The sequence below is a fragment of the Pistacia vera genome, unplaced genomic scaffold (assembly GCF_008641045.1).
Source record: "Pistacia vera cultivar Batoury unplaced genomic scaffold, PisVer_v2 Contig430, whole genome shotgun sequence".
Lineage (NCBI taxonomy): Eukaryota > Viridiplantae > Streptophyta > Magnoliopsida > Sapindales > Anacardiaceae > Pistacia > Pistacia vera.
Genome location: NW_022196258.1, coordinates 74,592 through 99,195, shown reverse-complemented (window position 1 = coordinate 99,195; position 24,604 = coordinate 74,592). Strand labels below are relative to the sequence as shown.

At 36.2% G+C, this 24,604-nt stretch overlaps 2 protein-coding genes and 1 pseudogene across 2 annotated transcripts; 2 read left to right on the top strand and 1 right to left on the bottom strand.

The window, feature by feature from the left end:
• The first annotated feature begins 1,003 nt into the window (after positions 1–1,003).
• Positions 1,004–2,557, top strand: LOC116143575 (annotated as a pseudogene).
• A 3,632-nt stretch (positions 2,558–6,189) lies between these two features.
• On the top strand, positions 6,190–7,704 carry LOC116143617 (methanol O-anthraniloyltransferase-like). Its single transcript, XM_031429077.1, has 2 exons — positions 6,190–6,689; positions 6,766–7,704. Exons 1-2 carry the CDS (start codon positions 6,237–6,239, stop codon positions 7,702–7,704), a joined length of 1,392 nt encoding a protein of 463 aa, XP_031284937.1. The 5' UTR covers positions 6,190–6,236.
• An 885-nt stretch (positions 7,705–8,589) lies between these two features.
• On the bottom strand, positions 8,590–9,349 carry LOC116143437 (protein Brevis radix-like 4). The gene is made up of 3 exons (XM_031428906.1): positions 9,286–9,349; positions 8,973–9,222; positions 8,590–8,884 (listed from the first exon to the last, which is right to left on the bottom strand). The coding sequence occupies exons 1-3, from the start codon at positions 9,347–9,349 to the stop codon at positions 8,752–8,754; spliced, it is 447 nt and encodes a 148-aa protein (XP_031284766.1). The 3' UTR covers positions 8,590–8,751.
• Positions 9,350–24,604: the final 15,255 nt, after the last annotated feature.

Genomic DNA, 24,604 nt, shown 5'->3' with positions numbered 1-24,604 from the left:
ATATCCAGTAGGTCGTGCGTCGATACGACCACTCCAGCCACCTTCTAGCAGTGATGGCTGGCTGCTGGTATTTAATGGGTGGATGGAAGTGTTTTTATAATTTTTAATATTTTTATTATAGGGGTGTTTAGTAAATTAACAAACTTAAGACAATGTTTTTGTTAATTTTCAAATCTTACCTCGTTTTACCACCCAACTCTTACTTTTTCAAAAATACTATTCAAAATACTAAAACAAACACACCCGATCATGTTTGTCTATTTATCGATGTTAAATTATTATCCCACCTAAAAAGTTAAATTAATAGGTGATTGTTCAACACCATATTAGTCTAATAAAACCCTTCACATGAAACTTTCGTTGTCTTTTATAAAGTTGAATATGGATTTTTTTTTTTTCATCTTTTTTTTTTTAATCTAGCTCAATATGGGAATTCGAACTTTAGGACTTTGACTCTGATAACATTGCAAGTTGTCTTCTCACGTAAACACTTAAGATAGGAGGCATATAGCTTAACATTGTATTAGTTCAATATTCAACATATTCTTAAAAAAAAAAAAAAAAAAAAAAAAATTCTTGTGCTACGTCTGAAAATACTAAGAAGGTATCGCATCACCTATGTCAGAAGCAAGTGTTTTCATGTTACATCTGATGTTTTTTTCCTTTCTTTCTAATCTATTATGAATCTTAAATTTAATTATATAAATGATGTGCAAGTATTGGCTTGAGATATGAATGAAATGATATATACTAGGGACAAGGTTCGGTACTCTCACTTTCTGAAAGGAATGATTATCTTTCTTCAAGAATTTGAATTCCCGTGAGAACGATTTGGGACTCTAAATAGTGTAATTATTCACATGTTATTTGTTTCTTATCATTTTCGTTTCCTCTTCCACTGTCTTTCTTCCCAACTCGTTTGCCTTATTAATTTGTTCGTTTGCCTTATTAATTTGTTCCATTGTCTATTATAAATAGAAAACCTCAAAGGCAAGTTTGAAACACAACCAATCCTTAGCCAAGCAATCAGTTATCTCAAAAATGACATCAAAACAATCGCAACCTTTCTCAGTGACACGGCAGGCCCCGGACCTGATCGTTCCTGCCGAGCCGACACCGAATGAAGTAAAGCAACTCTCAAATATAGATGATCAAGAAGGCATAAGGTTTCAAGTTCCATTTATATTCTTTTATAGGAATAATCCATCATCTGCAATGAAAGGGAAAGACCCCGTTAAGGTGATAAGAGAAGCACTAAGTAAAGCACTTGTGTTTTATTATCCTTTTGCTGGTAGGCTCAGGGAAGGTGATAATAGAAAGCTTCTGGTAGACTGCAATGGTAAAGGGGTCTTGTTTGTTGAGGCTGATGCTAATGTCTCACTTGATCAGCTTGGCCCTGAAATTCAACCACCATTTATATGTTTGGATGAGCTACTGTATGTTGTTCCAGGCTCGGATGATATCATTGGCTGCCCACTGTTGTCTATCCAAGTATACGAGTTTTTAGTTTGTTCGATGTTTTCTAAAATGTGTAACTTATTAGTTGAAAAAATAGTTATAAGATTTTATCATAAATACAATGTTAAAATCTTTTGGTTTTCATCATTGACAGGTAACTCATCTAGAATGTGGAGGATTCATTCTTGCACTACGCTGGAACCACACTCTGTGCGATGCATACGGTTTGATGCAGTTCTTAAAAACGATGGAGCAGATGACACAAGAAGCACCGAAGCCATGAACAATGCCTGTTTGGCAACGAGACCTCTTAACTTCAAGAAATCCACCACGTATAACATGTATCCACCATGAATACGAACAGCTCGACGACTCCAAAGACACAATAAGAAACACAAACCCTAACGACTTGGCCGAAAAATCATTCTTCTTTGGCCCCGAAGAGATCACCTCTCTCCGCAAACACCTTCCTCCACACCTCAAAAACTGTTCGACATTCGAGTTATTAATAGCTTCTGTATGGCGATGTCGAACGGCTGCTCTTCAGCTAGACCCCAAACAGATCGTTCGTCTTTCATATTTGATCAACGTCCGAAACAAAAGCTATAACTTTCATCTGCCTGAGGGTTACTACGGCAATGCATTTGCATTCCCGGCGGCCTGTTCGAAGGCAGAAGTTTTGTGCAAAAGGGAATTGGGATATGCCGTGCAGTTGGTGAAGGCGGCGAAGGCTCAGATGAGTGGAGAGTATATAAGATCTGTGGCGGATCTTATGGAGATCAAGGGACGAATTAAGTACACGAATGTGGAGAATTTTGTTGTTTCTTATGTGAAAAATTCTGGGTTTAAGGAAGTTGATTTCGGGTGGGGAAAGGCTGTGTATGGAGGCCCAACTGGGGCTATATCATTGATTAGCTTCTGCATGGAGTTCAAAGACGTGGATGGAAAGTCTGGGATTCTGATGCCGATTTGCTTGCCCAAAGCGACAATGGAAAGATTTCAAAAAGAGATGAAGAAGATGACTCAAGGAACAAGAATGGAGGTTTTCTATGACATAAATTCGGCTCTCAGGTTATGCAGGCTCTGAGTGTGTGTATATATATATTAGAACCTCTATTTATTGATATCCTATATAAGAATAATCTTCATATACTTATAAAAACTTTCGATCCCAACTTAAGTCAGTTATAGATAAGAATAAATTTCACATTGTAATAAGTTATAATTTTTGTAAGTTCTGTCTTAAGGGACTTACATCTCCATAGTAATAATTATACGCATATTATAATAAATATATGTTATGTTACATTAAAGATTTGCAAGGAAATAAAATATTTATCTAAAGTTGTTTGGGATAACGATTTATACTTTAAAACTGTTACCACATCTTTTATCTTGCGGTTACATAATAAACAACTAGCATGGGCATCTTCTTATTGAAACCAAAATAGTTCTAGCTCTCAAGCATGTTTAGAGCTTCTTGACATAAAATTTTTGGTGTTTTCATACTATCATCCTCAAGATTATCTCATTCCTCTTCTTGTATAATTCTAGTAATGATTTCTTTTTCAGTTAAAACATACACGATTTTTTGCTCATTTGCATTCCTGAGGAAGACATTAATTTCCATTTAATTTGTATAGTGAAGTTGTCGAATCTGATCACTTAATTTTACAGCGACTCTTTGATATCCATTTCCGTACAATCATAATGATACTAAAATAATGAATTAAAATCTTAATACTATTAAAATATGAATTATAAAATAAGAAATTAAAAAAATAATTCTTGTACCTGCACCTCTATTATAACCTCCTTATAATAATAAATTTAATTAGTTCAAATATTATGACTATACAAAGGTTCTACTCTATATATATATTTAATTCTCCAAATATGACATCCAGATGTTCAGTTATTCTCGTTAAGAGTTGTCCATATACATATAATTCTCCAAATATGACATTCTGATGTTTAGTTATTCTGGTCAAGAGTTGTAGGGATGATGTATTTGTTCTATATAATGATATTTATTATTCATATACTACGTAAAGCTATTACCTCAAAACAAGTGAGATAATCTCAGATAATTTTTTTTTTTTAATAAGCTTTCATTAGAAAAAAGAAAAAAAAGGTACAAAAAACCAATAAAAGGCAGTCAGTCTACCACAAGACAATCCCCTAGGTTATGACCCAAAAAAATAACCTATACAAGACTATGTAAAAACATTAAAAAAAAAAAAAAAAAAAACCTTCCTACCTTGGGACATACCCTGGGTTAGAAACAAAACCAAAGAAAGCCATAAGACAATGCCCAAATAGGCTACAAAAAAAACCAACAACCACTCCCCTCGATCCGAAAAGACAAAGACTCCACTCTCAATGCCAAAAGCCCAAGGCATCAAACTAAAAAAATTAATTAAATTCTTTTTTTTTTTATGCCTTGTGTTTTGGTAACATTCAAACAATAAGAAATGACAGAAAAAGGGCCAACGAACCAGGAAAAAACCACCTAAGATGCCGCTGTTGCAGATGCAGGCAGACTAGCACGTCCAGCAGTACGCATACTGGCGTTGGCACTAGTGTGTGCGAATCTCAGATAATTTTTCTCTACACTTATTTATATTGTTTGATAATCAAAGCCAGACCGGCAAACGGGCGGGCCAGGTAGGTACGGGTCGGATAGCAAATAAAATGGGCACGGGTCTACAGGTCAAAAAATTTCACGGGTCGAGAAAATGCATGACCTGTACCCACACAGGCAGGCATAGGTCGATCTGCGGGTCACTTGTTTATTTTGCCTTTTAAAATTTTTCCTCTCCAATTTTTTTTATTTTTTAAGCTTTTTTCTCTTATTTATTTCTTTACTCCCACATATTTCACTTTCATATTCGTCTTCTTCTTGCCTCGCTCTCCATTTCTTCTTATCTTTTTCTCCCTCCCCACTGCATATTTTTTCTTCAGTTCGTCTTCTTCTTCTCCCTCTCTCCAATTCTTCTTCGTCTTTTTCTCCCTCTCCACTTTTTCATATTTCTTCTTCTTCTTTAGTCTTCACCCTTCCAATTCTTCTTTGCTTGATTGAGAGAAGAGATTGAGAGAAATATGGCATCGGTCTGTGTGTGAGAGAGATTGGCAAAATGATTTTAGGGTTTTAATTTTTTAATGATTTTTTAAATAAAATGCGAGTACCTCAGGCATTATCCGGCGCACCCGCATTTTTCACGTACAGACTGAGTATGGGTAAATTTTACGGATACCCATATCTGTCTGTTTGATGCGGGTACCCGTTGACCTGCCAAAACGGGTACCTCTTTGCGAGTCTAATCAAAGGATTGTTATAAGACTCTTAATTATACAAACAAGTTCAAAGAACTCGACAAAATGTAGACGAAATGCTACATCAAAGAGGACATCAACTGTGAAGGCAAGGCAATTTCATTATCTACTCTTGTGTCTTGCATATTGTTTGATCTTATTATTATTATTATTATTATTATTATGATTAAGAAATGCCAAACAATATTAATTGTCATCCACAATTTTATTTCTCACTTCCCTACGCCCTTAATATTGAGTTTTCTGTTTGGGAGATTGGTTGGAAAAAAAAAAAATTTAATGCTAGGAAATAAATAGTAGGACCCTTCACTCAATTATTTCAAAAGAAAAAAATATCTTCAACAAATTGAACAAAATGTTGATGTAAAGTTACCTCAAGAGCTAGCATATTGAAGACAGGTCAAATTATGTAGTCTATGCCACATATTTATTACCATTTTTAAGAAACGCCCACAGATAATTGCCGTCAACAATTTTCATCTCTCACAATGTAAATAAAAAAAATATGTATATATAAGAATTAATTCTCTAACGCCAAGGAGTTGGCTCAATGATCAAGGAAGTTTACTCCCTCCTTTGAATTCTTAGATTTAAACATTGAGCTCACCTATCACTATAATATTATGGTTTATATATTCCTTTGATCTTGTTAGGTGTTCAATGGTTTCCAAAAAAAAGAATTAATTATCAGGTGCAATGTTAGCATTTTGCCACTAAAATATTATAATTTTCAATTTAGTAATAGATATTTAGTATGAGTAAACTATTAGTAGACATTGTTGAAAAAAATTCTGTTTTAGAATAACAAACATCCATAGAAGAGCTCAACTAAATATATAAATGAATTTATTAGGGTTTGAAGTAACGTTATATTTTTTATCAATCATTGAACCATAACTAATAAAAGGAATATAAAACCAAGCTAGCACAACAATCCATTGTCATGGACAATTTATGCACAACTCGACAAATCTCCGCTGATATGGTGGCCATTAAATCAAGAATGTTTCAATAGAGGATTAAACCTAAGATCATGCGCATATCTACATTATTCATAATTCGTCCTAACCATCTGAACAACACAAGGGTGGATTTGCTGCTGTAAACTTAAGTTAATAGAGCACGTTGTTAAGACATTTCTGATGTATTTTTCAGTTTGCCTTATTCATTCTCAACCATAGAGAAAGAAGTCTCGGTGAAGATTCATCTGAAACACATTTTTCACATGTAATTATTGTTACATGATTATACTAACTAGAAGGTGTTTTAATAAGAAACGTATCTGCGATAGCTGTTGCACACCATTAAATAAGTGAACAAGGTGTACACGGACGGTCGCTAGCACCACTCTATTAGCTATAAATACCTAAGCAAAAAACCCCTCGTATTCAAAGTCCTTGAACACTCAACCTTACTCAAGCTATCAATTAATCAACTCAACAATGGCATCAAAATTTTCCCAATCTTTCAAAGTAACCCGGCAGGCCCCGGAACTGATCGTTCCCGCAGAGCAGACGCCAAAAGAAGTGAAGAAACTTTCAGATATAGATGATCAAGAAGGGTTCAGGTTTCAGGTTCCGGTGATATTCTTGTACAGGAATAATCATCCTTCGCCTGCAATGGAAGGGCGAGATCCAGTGAAGGTTATCAGAGAAGCACTGAGTAAAACGCTTGTGTTTTATTACCCTTTGGCTGGAAGGCTGAGGGAAGGGGAAAATCGGAAGCTTCTGGTGGATTGCAATGGCGAAGGGGTTTTGTTCATTGAGGCTGATGCGAATTTCTCACTTGATGAACTTGGTGACGAAATTCATCCGCCATTTCCATGTTTGGATGAGCTTTTGTATAATGTTCCGGGCTCTGACGGCATCCTTGGATGTCCACTGTTGCTTATCCAAGTGAGTTTACAAAGACTTCAAGTCGACTTTTCTCTTCATTTTTTCATATTAAATACCAACATCCTTAATTTTACAGGTGACTCGTTTGCTATGTGGAGGATTCATCCTTGCTTTACGTTTAAACCACACCATGTGCGATGGATACGGCTTAGTCCAATTCCTAAACGCCATGGAAGAAATGGCACAAGGAAAACCAACACCATCTGTAACCCCAGTATGGCAGCGACACCTCTTGAATGCAAGAAATCCACCACGCATAACACACATCCACCACGAATACGAACAGCTCGACGATTCCAACGACACTCTTCACACCACTAACCCCAACGATCTCGACCACAAATCCTTCTTCTTCGGCCCTGAAGAGATCTCCTCCCTCCGCAACCACCTTCCTCCCCGCCTCAAAAACAGTTCCACATTCGAAATAACAATAGCTTGCTTATGGACATGTCGAACGGCTGCTCTTCAACTCGACCATAACCAGACCGTTCGGTTTTCTTGCATAACGAGCATCCGAAACAAGGGCAGTGGAATACCTCGTCCTCAGGGCTATTACGGGAATGCGTTTGGATACCCCGCCGCATGTGCGAAGGCGGGGAGTTTGTGTGGCAGTGGACTGGGGTATGCAGTGGAGTTGGTGAAGAGGGCGAAGGCGCAGATGAGCGGAGAGTATTTGAGGTCGGTGGCGGATTTGATGGTGATGAAGGGGCGGCCCCGGTACACAAATGTGGAGAACTTCATCGTTTCGAATCTGGCGAATTCGGGGCTTGCAGAGGTTGACTTTGGATGGGGGAAGCCGGTGTATGGTGGGACGGCGGGAGCTATGTCGTTGATTAGTTTTTGCATGAAGTTTCAAAGAAAGGATGGGAAGAATGGGATTCTGATTCCGATAAGCTTGCCGAAATCAAGTATGATGAGGTTTCAAAAAGAGGTGAAGAAGATGATCGCTCAAGGAGCATCAACGGAGGATTTGTCTGAAATGAAACAGAGTGAGAAGTTAGTATGTAAGCTTTAATTAATTTAGTTAGCTCCAAGTGTTTGAATATTATAAATTATTGTGTGGTGAGGATTTAGAATGTCATGTAGATTGGATTTTTCCAACAGAATAAGAACAACCATGAAGTGGGGTATGCGTGTCAGATCATCCATTCTAATAAAAGTAATTTTATATGTATAAATTCAGCATATAAACTAATTGTATCAGTTTATTTTAGTTTGTTCTATTTATCTTTAATTTTGTTATAAGAGTAATAAGAACAACCATGAACTTCACATGTGAACGACTCCATTAGCCGTCGGAAAAGATAATGTGGTCTCACACCAAATGGTCCCAAAATGTGGCATCAATAATTCTCCAGTAGAATGGACAACGAACGAGTAAAATTATTCTCCTTAGGAGTAGTTTATGATAATAACCCGAGTATGAATTAACTTATTTCATCTCCTAAATTTTTTAGGGTTATTTATTATTATATGAGAATTCTTAGGTACAAATTGCAGCATCGAATGCCATTAACAAATACTAAAGAAAATAAATCTTACAACTTTTTATACGAAAATATTTAAATAAGGTTATGTATTTTAACAATTATCAATGCTAATAAAGCCTAATATTCTAATTTCCGATTGTTAAATCTCAAACGACCCAACGATTTTCAGAAAACAATTAAAAAAAATCAGCATGTGCATTTTTTGCTTTCACATATTAATATACAATGCCAGATTCTTTCACAGCTTCAACTCATGTGATTCACCAGGTAAAAGAAGAACTCAGCATGTGCATTTTTTGCTTTATGAATTTACATGGAACCCTAATAGGAATTTACATTTCTCACCCTCAACTGCCCCCACCACAAGGATCAAATAGGGAAAAATGTTAAAAAAAATCGAGGCCATCCCTCTTAACTCTCACTGTTTTTATACCAATCTTGCTTCGACCTACCCATTTTATAACAGATGGAAAGCAAATCTAATTTGATCAATATGAACTCCCTATAAATGGTGTCGAAATCAAGAAAGACCATTACCATTACATTTACAGACGATTTTATAAGATGGTGTGTTAATGAGCCAAGTCCTCGCTCCCGATGCCTATACTTGACTTGTCAATCATTCGTACATTGTATCGTTCGTATACTCTAGCCCTGTTCTCTGCCCACCACTGCTCCGCTTGTTTCTCACTAAAACGCTTCCGACTGCATTAACATTATACTCTTAAAGTCAAGGGTGCCTAGCAAAGTAGGAAAATTGAACATTTGTTTAACATAGAGAGATGAGTGTTACCTGAAGCGAACTCGCTTTAGATCCTTGACGCCGCCGGGGAGGGAGGTAAGTGTTATATATACACCAGGTTCATCTTGCTCCACCCATTCATTATCATTACGTGATTCACCTTCTCTCGTCCTATTCCCATTTCGTGTTGCTGCTTCCAAATGTCCCTGTCTGGTATGACCTGAAGTGCGAGTACTGGCAGTGCTAGACCCATTAGAAAGCAACTGATTGTTTGATCCATTGGACTCCGGTTCTGGAAATGCTGTTTAAACAGTCAGTTGGTCAAGCGAAACATTAGGTATATCGTTGGAAGCAGGACTGGAACCAAAAGAAGTAAAGGTAGGTGACTTGATGTTCCGTACTGCTCCCAAGGGAAGCCTCTCAGCCATGTCCTTTAACTATTTTCATCATAAGAAAGAAATGTTATGGTCAATATAGAGGAATCGAGGAAAGCACAAGTAAACTCAGTTAACCGATGAATCCATATCACAGAAACAAAGAATTGAATGTCATGGCATTTTAAAACATGTTTGCAATTGAATATTGTGTGCCAGCTATTGACGAAGCTGGAGGTGCTAAAAACACCCTAATAAATATGTACTGAAATCACCTTCACTAAAACTCACAAAAGGGATACTCTTATCAGCCACCGATCTACCTTCTCCCAAGCTCCCTTGTCGTCGTTCACGAAGATCCAGTCATCTCACCAAAAAAAGCCACTGCGACCATTGACTTCCACCACCGATCTGCCATTTTCCGGCGATGTCTCTACTTGCTAGCTGCTGATTCGCCCTCTCCATCATCTGAGCTACCCTCCCTGGTGTGTCGCCGTTGCTCTCCCAATCGATCGCTAATTTACATTGGCCAGGGTTGTGTTTGCTGATAAGAGCTTGAAAATATATATTTTGTTAATGATTTAATTTGATTATCTGTGGAAAAATATGTTTAAATTTTGGAATTTGAATTAATTATTTCATAAATACCTTTTATGGGATCACGGGTGTATTTTATTTTCAGGTTCAAACCAATATGTGAAGGAAAAAGAATGACGTCGATGGAATTTATGACGAGTAGGAACAAACGGTACAAAAATCGGAGTTGAAAAGACAAAGTTGTAACGCGTAGAAAATATAACGTAAAATTTGGAAATTCTTCAAGATGGGCATGCTTCGCTGTTTGGATCATAACTTGAGCTGTAGAAATCGGAATTCAACGATTCTTGAGGCGTTGGAAAGCTTATTCAGAGAGCTACAAAGTTTGTGTGATTACTTTACCAAATTCTGAATATCACAGACTCATTGGACAGAAAGAACGATCGCTGCAGCGACGGTTCTTATCATCACAGCGATGGATCACAGGCCTATTTAAGTTATTACATTCTCCTAGTCCGAATTTGAATGGGTGAAGGCATTTAATTCTTTTCTGAGTAACCTCCAAACCCTAGTACTATAAATAAGGGTCTTTAAGTAGTTTTAAAGGGGATTACAGAAGGAGGAGAAAGAACGGCTACTACTTTGGAGATCGGAATTCTTGCGATTCTCGTTCACAAATTAGAGAAGTTTTTCTATTTTTCTTTCTTGAACTCATGTTATTAAATACAATGGTTGTTTTTATTACTGTATTCTTGAACTAAATATCTTTTCTAGGGCTAAGATTTAGCGCACTTTATGAACATGTATTGACTTAAATTGTTGTTAATTCTTATTGAGCTTTTAATTCTAAGTTTTATTATTGTGCATAATGCTTTCAATTCTTAAGGGCCTGAGAGTTGAATGATTTTATGGGTTGGGTTGAGATCGAGAGATGAAACCTGATTAGTCTAAGGTAATAAAACCATAGATTGAGCGAACGCTAGAGATAGGTTACCGCGATCTGTGAGGCTCTGGTAAATTCCATAGAACTTAATGATCTCTTAGCTTCTAAATTCAACTTAGAGATATTTTGGGTTGTTGCTTAAGGGTTAATTCGTTAATTGTTCGAGAGAAAGTTAGTGGAATATTAGGGAGTTTGGCCTTTAGAATAAGCTTAATTCGGTTAGCAATAATTGTCAATGCATATGATTAAATTGGTGTGAAATCTGTGCCCTAGGTTTAGTCATATTGATTTCTCTACCAAAGTATTTATAAAATTCTGCTTTTATTTAGTTTTTAGTTTATATTCTTTTTCATTAAATTCAATCTTAAAATTCTGTTTCATCAAATAGCAATAAGATATACTAGTTTGGTACTTGGTAAGTAGTTCTCTTTGGATTCAACACTCGTTTACTCGAGCTTTATTACTTGCATGATTTCATATACTTGCGAATAGCCTGTCATTTGCTAGATTTCAAACTTATAGGGTATGATGGTATTTATCAGGGGTGTTTTTGTTATATGTTAAACCTGTCAAACCATCGGTTCAACCGGTTGAACTATGACTCGGCCATCAGAGCGGGTTACCCTTCGATCCGGTTTTTAAAACAATGGGTACTTGTTTCAACCATAAAATTTGGCATAAAAAAAAAAAAAAAAAAAAAAAAAAAAAAAAAATTCAAGAAATTAGTTAATATAAAATTGAAGGGAAAAAGATAAAAGATCTCTACCCAAACCTGATAGTTCCCCAACTCTGTCAATTTTAAACAGCTAATATCTAGCTCACAATCTATTTTAAAGACTAAAAATAACATAAGTTAAACTGAATAGTTGACTAAAGCATCCCAAACCTGACACCAAAGCTTTTCAAACAGTAAAAATGATTTGGAAAGTGATATATAATTTGTAAAAGGAAGCACATACACTTTCATTCACATAAATACCACCCTATGTATTTTATGAATTAGAGGTGGGCATTTGGAACTGGGCCCAAAAGCCCAATCCCAAAACTCGGTCCTAGGACCGTTTTGGGACCAGGCCTAAGGAGGAGGGCACGGGCCCTCTACTGGGCCCTCCGGTCCCAGGCCCGGGCCCAAAATTTTTTACACATTTTTGTTTTAATCCTTTATATAATTGCATAAAACCCCCTATAAATTTTAAAATAAACATAAATTATAGGGGTTAAAAGGAAATTTTACAAAATTTATTAAAAGAAAAAATCTTCCACGCCTAAAAAATTTATAAATTTTATAAATTTTACCCCTAAAAAATACTAAAAATCCCTTACAAAATTTTGTTTTGCCCCCAAAATATAAAAAAAAATCGAGGGGGAAAAAAAAATTTCCAGGCCCATAGGACCGGTCCTATGACTCGTCCTAGGCCCATAGGACCGGTCCCAGGCCCATGAGTGACTGGTCCCATTTGGGACCAGCCCCAAACGGGCCCAGGCTTGGGCCTGCTTGGGACCGGTCCTTGCCCAGCTTTAATATGAATACACCATTTCCATTGGACTGATTTACGCTTCACCAAGTTTACCCCAATAGAGATGATATCAACTATTAAATTTTAAAGAACGTAACCAACCAAAACTTTATTTTAAATTCCATCATTAATACTGGCTAACGAATCCATTTTCACAAGTTATAGCTGCAGATGTCAAGCAAATGTGCACATGTTGAGTCATTGACGACTAAAATGCAAAGTAGAATAAGCCAGCCTTTCTACTAATCATTCTACCAACTTGTTACATTGCCTCTCCACTTCAGTAAAGAGGGAGGATAGAAGGGAACAAATAAAAACATTCAAATCTTGATACTTACTAAACTAATGTCTGTTGACCAAAGAAAGAAAAAAGGTCAAAAGGTCAAGACTGTAATTTGTCTATTAAATCCATGTGGTGTCGTTTTTGTGTTTACCATTGTCATCTCTCTCATTTCATATAAAAGAGAGGTTAACTACAGTTTATTACTTTACATAAAAAGAAATACAGATCTACGAATTTCAACTTACAATTTTCTCTCAATTTTATTCCAAATCTCACATGGTATCAGAGCCTGTAACTAGCATCCATGGCTAAGGTTTCTGATTTTCAGTCCGACAATAACATGGAGAAGATAGTCCTCGATTCAGCTCAATCTTCACTGTTGAACTCTTCTCAACCTTTAATCTTCTCATTTAGCCTACAAGTAGTGAGTCCGAAGCTTACAAGGGATAATTACAAAGACAATTACTGCTTCTGGAGGTTGCAAGTCTTATCAGCCGTAGGAGCGCATGAATTGGAGGAACATTTGACAGGTTTTGTTCCTTGTCCTGAACCCTTGATTGCTTCAGAAATTGATTGTTCTACTGAATTAATTGAAAATAAGTTTAAAGAAAACCTAACTAAAGGAAAAATTAATCCAGCTTATATAGCTTGGAAAAAGACGGATAAGCTTCTTGTAACTTGGCTCCTGGCCTATTTCGAAATGTATGTTCAATCATATATCCAAATGTCAGTTTGCCTCTGAAATTTGGTATAGCCTTGAAAATGAATTTCTTATCGATTCCAAAGCAAGAGCACTTTACTTGAAGAATTTACTTCAAAACAATCAAAAAGGAAGTATGAGTGTAAATGAATTCATTAAGAAAATGAAAGGGATTGCTGAAAGTTTGTCCTCTAGTGGTCAAGTGATAACTAATGAAGATCTTCTTCAGTATGTATTGGGTGGACTAGGGCCAGAGTTTGATGCTGCTGTGGTTAATTTGACATCTCCAATCGAATCTAAGTTTGATTCAATGACATTACAGGAAGCTCAATTCCTGTTTCAAAAGTATGAGATGAGACTTGAAAAGTTTAATACTGGTGATTTTTCTAATAGCTCAATCAATTTAGTTTCTCTCAATAATTTTGGTGGCAAATCTGTACACTCTGCTGCTATGAAAAGATCTACCAATGCAAGTGGTGATGTAACTGGAACTCCAAATGCACTCAACAATATGATGACTTTGGGTCATAATCTGCCTCTTGCAGCAATTTATCAAGCTTATGCACCTTCTATTCATGGGGATCCATATTTCTCTGCTAGACATCATAATCAGTTTGGTGGATCTTTTAGTGCTCCTTTTCCATCCTTTAGAGCACCTAGTTACAACACCTTTGGAAGAGGAAGAGGCTCAGGTATTGGTCAAGGTGAACCAATCTGCCAAGTCTGTAGTAAAATTGGTCATATAGCAATTCAGTGCTACCATAGGTATAATTTGACCTATAATAGAGCTCCTCCACAATTTAATGCTGGTTCTTTGTCTCAGTATGGTGTGAATTCTGCTTAGTTTGGGATTTCATCACCTTAGTTTGGTTTTAGTTCTCGGCCAAACTCTAATTCTGCTAGTGGCCTTTCACAAGCATTTTAGCCTAGCATTTCTTCTTTTGGAACCAATTTGCAACAAGAAGGTACCAATGCTTCTTTCTCTACTCAGCAACAAGGCTCACAGCAACATAGTTTTTCAGTTCCCAGTCAACAAATGCAGTCACCTAGCCAAGCTTACTTTGTGTCTCATCAAACTCCTTTACACTATCCACACTCCATGACACCTATGACTATCCCTTCTACTCAATCACCAAACCAGAACTATTTTGCAACTCATCAGAATCCATCTCACCCTCCTAATACCATAATACCTATAATTGTCCCTACTGCCAACACACCTGATCCAGCCTGGTACATGGATTCAAGTGCTACTAACCATGTTACTTCTGATCCTAACCAGCTAGCAACCAATAAGAATTATGAGGGGCTCGATCAACTATAAGTAGGCAATGGTGAGTCTCTCAACATTTCACTTATTGGCTTTACCTTGTTACCCAGTTCTCTGCAGTCTAAGTGTTTATACTTGAAAAATGTTTTGTGTGTGAAAAAAATAACTGAGAATCTTCTTAATATTTCAAAATTTACACAAAATAATAATGTAGTTGTGGAATTTAACTCTGATTGTTGGCTTGTTAAGGACAAGGATACTAGAACATCACTATTGTAGGGAGGAATTAAAGCTGGCTTGTATCAGTTACACATTCCCTCTAGTATGCCATCACCTTCTCTGACTGTTAATACTTCATCTAGTTTTCCTATGAAAACTATTCCCATCAGTTTGAACTCAAAAGCCTTTGTTTCTTCAGTTGGTCATAATTCATTAGGTAGTAATAAAACATCTCAGAATGTATATCTAGCAATGCTACTTTGAATCTCAATAAATGTATTATGCATACTTATCATAATTGTAATACTTGCTTTGTTAATACAAATTCCTGCTTAGTGAATGGAACTTCATATTCTGGCTATACTTTTGTGTCTTCTCTGATGAATGATCATTTAAGTACAGATAGTGGACATAATTATGTCATTCTATTGAATTCTGCAAATACTGATAATAATAAAATTGTGAATTCTACCACTTTATTGCATTCATTGCATTCTGAAAATACTGATATTGGACATTTTAAACAATCTGAGAATTTAAGTTTTGATTGTACTCCTGCCACTTCTCTGATTAGTGCTAATTTAAGTACATACATTATTCCCAATTCTGAAAATGTTTTGAACACTACAAATGCTGATCATAAACACTCCATGTTAACTACTACATCATCAGCATTTCACGTTAGTCATAATAATGCTAATACATTCCTCTGGCATAATAGGTTAGGACAGCCCCATTCTGATGTCCTTACTAAAATTTTGTCTCATCTTCATCCTAATCATACACAGTCTGATTCCTCTTTTTTTTCTTGTGATGCCTGCAAACTAGGAAAGCTACATAGGAGCAGTTTTTCTATTTGTATTCTAGAGCTTCTCAACCTCTTGAACTTGTACATAGTGATGTTTGGGGGCTAGCTCCAATATCATCTTTTGATGGATTTAAGTATTATATTCATTTCATTGATGACTTTAGTAGATTCAACTGGATATTTCTATTAAGAACTAAAGCTGAGGTTAATTCGGTGTTTATTAAATTTCATCACTTGGTTGAGAGACAATTTAATTACAAACTCAAGTGTTTACAATCTGACCAAGGAGGTGAATATAAGGGGTTAGTTTCTCATCTTACTAATGTTGGAATTCAGTTTAGACATTCTTGTGCGTATGTCCATCAACAAAATGGATGGAGTGAGAGAAAACACAGACATATTGCTGAAACTGGTTTGACCTTATTTGCACAAGCATCCATGCCTTTGAATTTTTTGTGGTTTGCATTTGAAACTGTTGTCTTGCTAATAAATAGGATGCCTAGCTCAGTTTTGAATTTTATATCACCTTATCAAGTCTTATTTGGTAGACCACCTCTTTACTCATCCTTAAAGGTTTTTGGCTTTGCTTGTTTTCCTTACTTGAGAGATTTTAGCAAACATAAACTTAGCTTTCACTCTTGTAAATGTGTCTTTGTTTGTTATAGACTTATTCATAAGGGATATAAATGTATCACTGCTGAAGGAAAACTCTTTGTCACACCTAGTGTTCAATTTAATGAAACACAATTTCCCTTTGCTACTAGTTTTCAGTCCTCAAAATCTAAACATGTTTCTTCATCATCTGCTCCCACTACATTCAATTTTCCTTTTGCCTCTGTACCCATTGCAATTGATTCAACCAGCAATGTTTCTTCAGCAGTGCCCTGGTCTTCAACTTGTCCCTCGACAGCAACTGGTAAGCAAATTCTACTCTCTATTAATTCTAATTATCCTAACTCTTCTTCCTCATGTCAACCTGTGTTGTTGTCTCAATCACCAAGTCCTTCATCTCCTCAATCCTCCTCACCAATTATAGTAACAGATTCTAAATTAGTATCTACTGCAACTTTTACTACCAAGTCAAATTCAGCCTTTCAAACACCAATATCCTTTTCTTTATCACTAGTTTTACTAGTAATTCGAATCTGTCTTCCAAGTTTAGTTCAGATTATTCTCTTACAATTGATTTCACTTCTTGTCTAGCTATGTCTCTACATCCTACATTATCCATAGAAACAGCTACCACTTCCTCTTTATCATCACCAAAGACTACTTCTTGTCCACTTGTAGTTGATCTGTCCTCATATAAGCTTTCTGCTACATCTTCTCATCCTTCATCACATTCATCCAAACCTGAATCATCTATCAACACACATTCTATGCTTACTCGAGCCAAACTTGCTGATAAGTCTAGAATAGTTCTTGTAGTGTTAAAGCCATTAACTGTCCAACCTGAACCTGCTTCAGTAAGTGAAGCCCTTGCTAGTGCTGAGTGAAGAACAGCTATGAAGGATGAGTTTACAGCCTTAATAAAGAATGAGACATGGACCCTTGTCCCAAAAACACCTGATATGAATATTGTTGGAAATAAATGGGTGTTTAGAGTAAAGTTTCATGTTGATAGGTCATTACAAAAGTATAAAGCTAGGTTGGTTGCAAAGGGTTTTCAACAAACCCTTGGTTTGGACTATTTTGAAACATTTAGTCCAGTTATCAAACTTGCCACTATCAGAATTATATTTACCCTTGCTGTCTCAATGGCACCCTAAGTGAAATTGTTTACATGCGCCTACTTTCTTGGTTTAGAAGCTCATCGAAATGCTGAAGGCCTTCACTTACGACAAACTAGGTACATTGTTGATCTATTGGCTAAAACAAAGATGCAAGATGCTTATGCTTGTCCTACTCCTATAGTTGTTGGAACAAAACTTTTTTCTTCTGATAGTGAGATATTCAAAGATCCTAGTTTATACAGAAGCACCATAGGAGCCTAGCAATATCTAACTTTGACCAGGCCTGATATAAGCTTCACTGTGAACAAGCTCAGTCAATTTCTTTAAGCTCCAATTAGCTTCAATGGCAAGCCTGCAAAAGAGTCTTAAGGTATATCAAAGGAACTCAGTTTCATGGGCTGCAATTTAGACCAGCAACTACTTTTTGCGTTGAGTGTTATACAAATGCAGATTGGGGAAGCAATCTTGATGACCGAAGCTCTACAAGTGGTTATTGTATTTACTTGGGGCCTAATCTTATTCAATGGAGCTCTCGTAAGCAAAAGGTCGTTGATTTGTCTTCCACAGAGGCTGAATACAGGGCACTTGCACATGCAGCCACTGAATTGGCCTAGTCAGACAGTGTATTTTCTAAATTGGGTATAAGCGTGAGTGCCACTCATGTAATATGGTGTGATAACCTTAGTGCAAGAGCTTTGGCATCTAATCTTGTTTATCATGCAAGAACCAAACACATTGAGATTGACATACATTATATAAGAGATCAAGTTCTAGCTAAGAAGGTGATAGTCCAATATGTTCCTTCCAAGTTGCAAATTGCTAATGTTCTGACTAAGTCCTTATCAGTAGCTTAATTTCAAGAGCTAAAACAAAAACTCAATGTGGTCGTAGTTAATATTTCTAGTGGACAAGAAGTTGGTGTGCCAATTTTGAGCAACTGAAGTTTTTTTTTTTTTTTTTTTTTGCCTGTGAGATGGTGTTTCTGAAATGTTCCTATAAATGTAGTATTTCTGGTATGAGAAATGTACTACTAAAGGAGTTTCTTGTAACTATAGTGTCTTGTAACTGCTGAAGATGCACCTGTAGTATGCTATTTCTGATTTGAGAAGATGCATCTGCAGTACAAATGGAGTATTTCTGCTACCAAAGTATAGAGTGTTGTAGATTCTAGATTTTGTTGAATTTTTTTTCTTCAAGTTGCAGTCACTAAATGTTTCTGGTATGAGAAGTGTACTGTTGAAAGAGTGTCTTGTAACTACTGAAGATGCACCTGTAGTATGTTATTTCTGGTTTGAGAAGATGCTTCTGCAGCATGATACAAATGGAGTATTTCTACTACCAAAGTATAGAGTGTTGCAGATTCTAGAGTATGTTGAATTTTTTTAAAGTTGTAGTCATTAGAGTACAAAACATTGCAGTCTCTACAGTGTATTGGCAATTTTGTTTCTGTTTCGAAGTGTTCCTGTCTTGATTCTGAAGAAATGGTTCAACATTCTCATTAGAGAAATGAATGTAACTGAGTTCCTGATTGCTAGAGTTCTCTTGTTTCCTAGCTGTCATATTGCTTAGGGTACTTGGCAGTTGCTGAAGCTGGTACAACTTGAAGATGTTCAAGTTAAAAGACCAGGAATGATCCCGGATTAATTTTGAAGGGAAGTGTTGGATAAAAGAAAGAAAAGAAGCCGAAAATAGAATAACCCCTGTTGAGTTTGAGGGGAGATGTTGACCAAAGAAAGAAAATGGGTCAAAAGGTCAAGACTGTAATTTGACTATTAAACCCATGCGGTGTCGTTTTTGTGTTTACCATTGTCATCTCTCTCATTTCATATAAAAGAGAGGTTAGCTACAGTTTATTACTTTACATAAAAAGAAATACAGATCTACGAATTTCAGCTTACAATTTTCTCTCAATTTTATTCCAAATCTCACAATGTCCGCAATCCCAAGATAAACTCCAAAAGTTCCATGATCTATATCTCATTATGGAAATAAAATTTTGATTAAATTAAAATTATTCAAATGAAAAGACAGAGAGACAATGATAGTAAATAAGTCAGATTTAACAATCTTCCATAATTGAAGCAAATAAAGAAGTAAACACTTCTCAAGCTGAACTATAGAAAGGAAGTTCTCCAATAAAATTCTAATAGCAGTATTCTTCATAAATATCAAAATCAATAAGTAGATGCAGAATTAGAGAAAATTATATACTGAGCTCTTAATTTAATAACCTCTTGGCTAAGGCTATCATTGGTCCTTTTTACATCATCCACAACAATCTTTGGGGAGGTAAGTCCTCCCAGTTAGGGTTGATAACAAGCCAAGCTGAGCCGAGTCTTTAGCTTAACAAGCTCGGCTCGTGAAAAGGAAGAAGAATTCTAGCCAAGTCCGAGTCGAGCTAAGTCTTTAATTTTCTGACTTGGCTTGACTCGTAAAGAGAGAAAAAAATTTCAAGCCTGGCTGGTGAGCCAGCTTAATGAGCCGAGTTAGAGTTGGCTCGTGAGACAATAAAAAGCATGCAAATTTTTTTTTTTAATTTGGTGCAGATTTTCTCTCTCATTTATTACTCTTTCTTTTCTCTCTCTCATTTATTACTCTTTCTCTTTCACTTCTTTTACCCTCTAATTTATTATTGATTTGGTTTCTTCTTTTCTTTCTCTCCATACTACAATGGCTCATGTTTCTCTCTTCTTTTTTTTCCTCTTTATTTCTCCTTGTTTCCCTTGCTCACTACAGTCTCCACCAACTCTGAAGTGATTCTCTTCCTCTTCTCTTTGTTACTTATTACTTTTGGCTTTCTCTTATTTTCTCTCTCTTTAATGATGCCTGATTTTTCTATTTTCTCTTTCCTTCCTTCTTTCTCCTTTTTTCCTATTTTTTCTTTCTTTCTTTCATTCTTTATCCTTGTTTCCTTGCACTCTCCACCAAATCTGTCGCCGACAACTTGCCTAAAATGGTTTAGTTTGGTTTGGTTTTAGAGGAAAGGATTTTAGTCATGTTTTTAGGGATTTTAAAATCGAGGTGTTCTTTGTCATTTTTGCAAACTTTTATTTTAAAAATTTTAGTTTAATCCCCTATACTTAATAAAACCCCTAAAACGTCCTTAATAATTCAAGCCTGGCTCTGGTCGCGAGCCTCACGAGCAGAGTACAGGCAGGCTTGAACTCGGCTCATACTCTCTCACTAATCAAGCCGAGCCGGCTCGATTCCAGACGAGGCGAGCCGTTAACGAGTCGTACTCGAGTCGAGCCAAGTCGGCTCATGAGTGGCTCTCCTCATTGAGCAGCCCTACTCCCAATGTTGGCGTTGGAGTTGTTGAATGAGGTGGGTTGGGCCATCTTGATGTTGGAGATGTGTTGCTCGAGAAACTATTCTTGAACTAGGAACAGAAGTCGAGAAAAATTTCTTGGATGACCCAAACATGGGATTGAAAGATTTTAAGATATTAAGCACTCCCCATTGGGAGCTTCCATTTGGAACAGGAGAGACATGACTGCTATTGAATTCTAGTTTCTTGTTTCTCTTAAATCGGCTTTCTACTTGCTGGAAGGATTCCATTGAAGAAAACGTTTCTAGTTGTGCACGAGACCTAATCCAACTTCTGATCTTTATCAATAAATTCATTAGGACCCTAATTGATGATTCCTCTTCTACTTACAGAGGACTGGGATGAAGCATAAGTTTCAATGGCTTTCACGATAAGGTTATTGGGATTAGGTGCCATCGAAGCCCTAAGGGACTTTTTATTGCTGCATGAATGACAAAAAACCAGTCCACAATTATAATAATTGTGACGTTTTCTTTTGAAATTAAATGGTAAGCAACAACCAGAGCACATGGACTGATCAACACCTGAGACCCACTTATGAAGGCAGATAGCTGCGGTAAAATTAGTACCACAAGCAATACTCTTGACTTGCTTGTCCTTTAAGGCTTCCACAGTGACGGGGAGTTTCTGTCATCTATATCCCCATGACATAATCGACCATTTGCTCCCTTGCTCCAAGTGTAAACTTCAGTTTTTGAAATTAAAACTGCAACATGATAAGCCACTGCAAGCAGTCTCCTCCACAAAACTCTTGAAGAGTTTTCATTCAACATGTGTGGGAAGCTTGCCATCAGCATGTGGATTTCCTAGTTGACCATAAACAAGACTGCCCATAGTGTAGATATGGCCTGCTGTTGTAAGTGCAACTGTCAAACTATGTCAACTTGACAAAAGTTGGGTTCAACAAGAGCAACAACACATGTAGGCACAAGTTTGGCTTCCTTGTCACCATGCCCAAGTCGACCTTTATCTCCATCTCCCCAAGTAAATAGCTTCCCTGAGGAGCAATTGCTTGAACTTGAATTCCCTACCATAACCTTAACAACTGCAACAGTATGCCAAACAGCATAAGCTGCCCAAACTATCCGGAGTCCCTTAAGATATTCCGCTTCTCTTGGGATAGAGATACTTTTCCAATCTCCATTGACACGAGACGGCTCGACCCTCCCTATCTCATAAGTTTCGGGCACACCTATGAGACTCGGGTGACTGAGACATGCCATGTGAGAAAACTATGAAACCTGTTTATGAATTAAAACATTGTAAAACTCTTATAGCTAAAAAAAATTATACGCGCTCCTTTTTGTTTCTCACAAATAATTATAACATCATTTATGAATAAACAAATGCAACTGAATTTTTTTTTTTTTTTTAATAGCTTTTACAATCCAAAACATGAAATAAATATATGATGAAGAAATATAAACTTTGCAACGGAAAATAAAACAAAACTATGACACATATGATGAAATGAAGTTGTGTGGCTCAACCTTGAGTGAGATTCACTCCTCTGCATAATGTCCTTCTTGACCTAGTGGGGGTGGAAAAGGATAACATTTAAAAACAAGGGGTGAGATATAATGCTTAGTGAATGAAGAATAGGTTAGTATGCAATAAAATATTTCAATATACAATAAAACATTCATGCTCATAAAATCTCATTTCCATTAACACATTTTATATACAAAATAGCACTTGCATTATTAAATTTCCATTTTAAATTTATGATATACATATACATATATATCTAAACCATCTCTCAATCACATAGTAAAAACTCTCATCCAACTAGTACCCAGGGGTAAATCTGTCTAACCTGGCAAGATCTAACATCGGGTAGGTTAAACCACTAGATCCATCCTGCTCGACAGAATTGGTCACTGCTCAAGCCTTCGACCTAGTGAGACTATGCATCGCTCGGGTCGGCACAATCATATCCTATCTAGCGATATCTACCTCGCTCAGACCTTCGACCCATTTGGGGCAACAAAATCATGTCTAGTGATATTTGCCTCGCTCAGGCCTTTGACCAACTTGGGCCGATAAAATCATGTCTAGCGATATCTACCTCGCTCGGGCCTTTGACCCACTTGAGCTAGCAAAATCATGTCTAGCAATATCTGTCTCGCTCGAGCCTTTGACCCATTTAGGCCAGCAAAATCATATCATACGTATGCGTAGAATTAAATCAATATCATGAAGGGGATGAGTAATATATATGTGGTGGTTTGAAAACTACTATCATCAATATACATACCTTTAACTCACCATTTTACATAAATCTCATGCCTTCATTCATAAAAAATAAAAAAAAATATAACATAACATTAAATTCTCATGTGCAGTATAAGGCTAAAATGCAAGTTTTCAACATGATTTCATAATAACACCTTAGCCCAATTTTTATATTATCAACAACAATTTTCCCAAATAAATACTCAATTTCTCATGTAAACCAATAACATTAGCAATGAATCATATTTAGATAAGGTAAATCACTAAATTATGGCAAATATAAACCAAAACAACTCATTTGAAGTTTAGAACAACAATTATTTCAAAATGGAAGTCAGGGTTTGGATTTTCCACTCACATTTTGGAGCTTGAGCCAAAAAAAAAATTTGAAATCCTCTAACAATGCCCCTGCTTGACTCCCTATATACAAAATCCAATAAATCCTCCATACATAAGTCCCCCTAAAGTAACACCTCATTATTAAATTCATTGAACACTTCACATAGCAAAAGATTAACCTAGCTTCTTCTTTAACAAAACTATCTCATAACCGAACATTGGTCACTCTCGGATTTTTCATAAAAATTCTATTCATCATTTTAAGCCATAATTTTATGGGGCCTTTTAGGGATACATAAGTTGTTCCCATAATTTTCCCAAATTATTCTAGAGTCAATAACTATTTAAAGCACAATTTTCTTTTAACTCATTCAAATCTGCCAATTGTTTCCAGAATTGAGGTTACTAACTTATCAAATTTATAAAAATTCAACCCTTAATCTAAACCACACAAAACTCTTCAGAATTAAACTAGACACATATAGGATTCACCAGAATTTAAAATCACTCAATTTGGATGGGAATAGATGCATCAAATCATTTTCTGAAAACACACGCTCTGCAGAAAATGAAAATTCCAGAATTGACAAGGCAATTTAAAAAATCCATCTAAAATTCAATCCTTCGATTTTTTAAATAAAATAAATTTCTCATCACTCGTCAAGAAGCCTACAACAAGATACCCAAAATTCAGCTTTAATCAAAAACCCAAAACATGTAAACAATTTTCAGAATACCAGATGGACAGATTTTGCACAATAAACCCTTATATCAAAAATCGTATCTCTAACCCATTTTTGTTTAGGAACAACATGATGTTCTACCCACTTAAAATTATTGAAATCAATCACCCTATTTTAATTCAATCTCATGCCATTGTACTCAATTATGAACAACACAAATCAATTGAACTAAAACTTGTCAAATAGGAAAATTTTTATCTTTACTCAACTCTTATATGCTTGATCTTCCTCCACTCTTTTCAATCATCAGAGTTTTGTTCGCCGGCGGCCGCTTTTCCAGCCACCTTCATCGTTCTCTACTCCTCTCTTTCTACGTTCTCTCCCTTCTTCCTTTCTTTCTTCTTTCTCTCTTTTCTTTTCTCCATTTTCTCTCTTCCCCCTCTTTTCTTTCTTCTCTTCTTTTTCTCCTCTCTTTCTTCTTCTCCTGGTCGTTCCCTTCTTCCCACTTTTTCTTTTCTTTGATTGGCCACTGGTCATCAAAATATCTGATAAATTTTACCTTAGTACTCACTTGTTTTGACTATTACCTTTGTTCCCCTAAAACTTTCAAAATCTAACACTTTACCCACCAAAATCACAAAATAAAATTTAATAAAATTCTATTAAAAAAAATACGGGCTATTACATTTGCATCCATGTCCCAAAACTCCAAAT

Coding starts and splice junctions, on each gene's coding strand:
- LOC116143617 (XM_031429077.1), top strand. CDS start 6,237: ATGGCATCAAAATTTTCCCAATCTTTCAAAGTAACCCGGCAGGCCCCG. Junction 6,690..6,765: donor GTCCACTGTTGCTTATCCAA/GTGAGTTTACAA, acceptor TTAATTTTACAG/GTGACTCGTTTGCTATGTGG.
- LOC116143437 (XM_031428906.1), bottom strand. CDS start 9,349: ATGGCTGAGAGGCTTCCCTTGGGAGCAGTACGGAACATCAAGTCACCT. Junction 9,223..9,285: donor ACCTACCTTTACTTCTTTTG/GTTCCAGTCCTG, acceptor CTGTTTAAACAG/CATTTCCAGAACCGGAGTCC. Junction 8,885..8,972: donor CTAAAGCGAGTTCGCTTCAG/GTAACACTCATC, acceptor ATGTTAATGCAG/TCGGAAGCGTTTTAGTGAGA.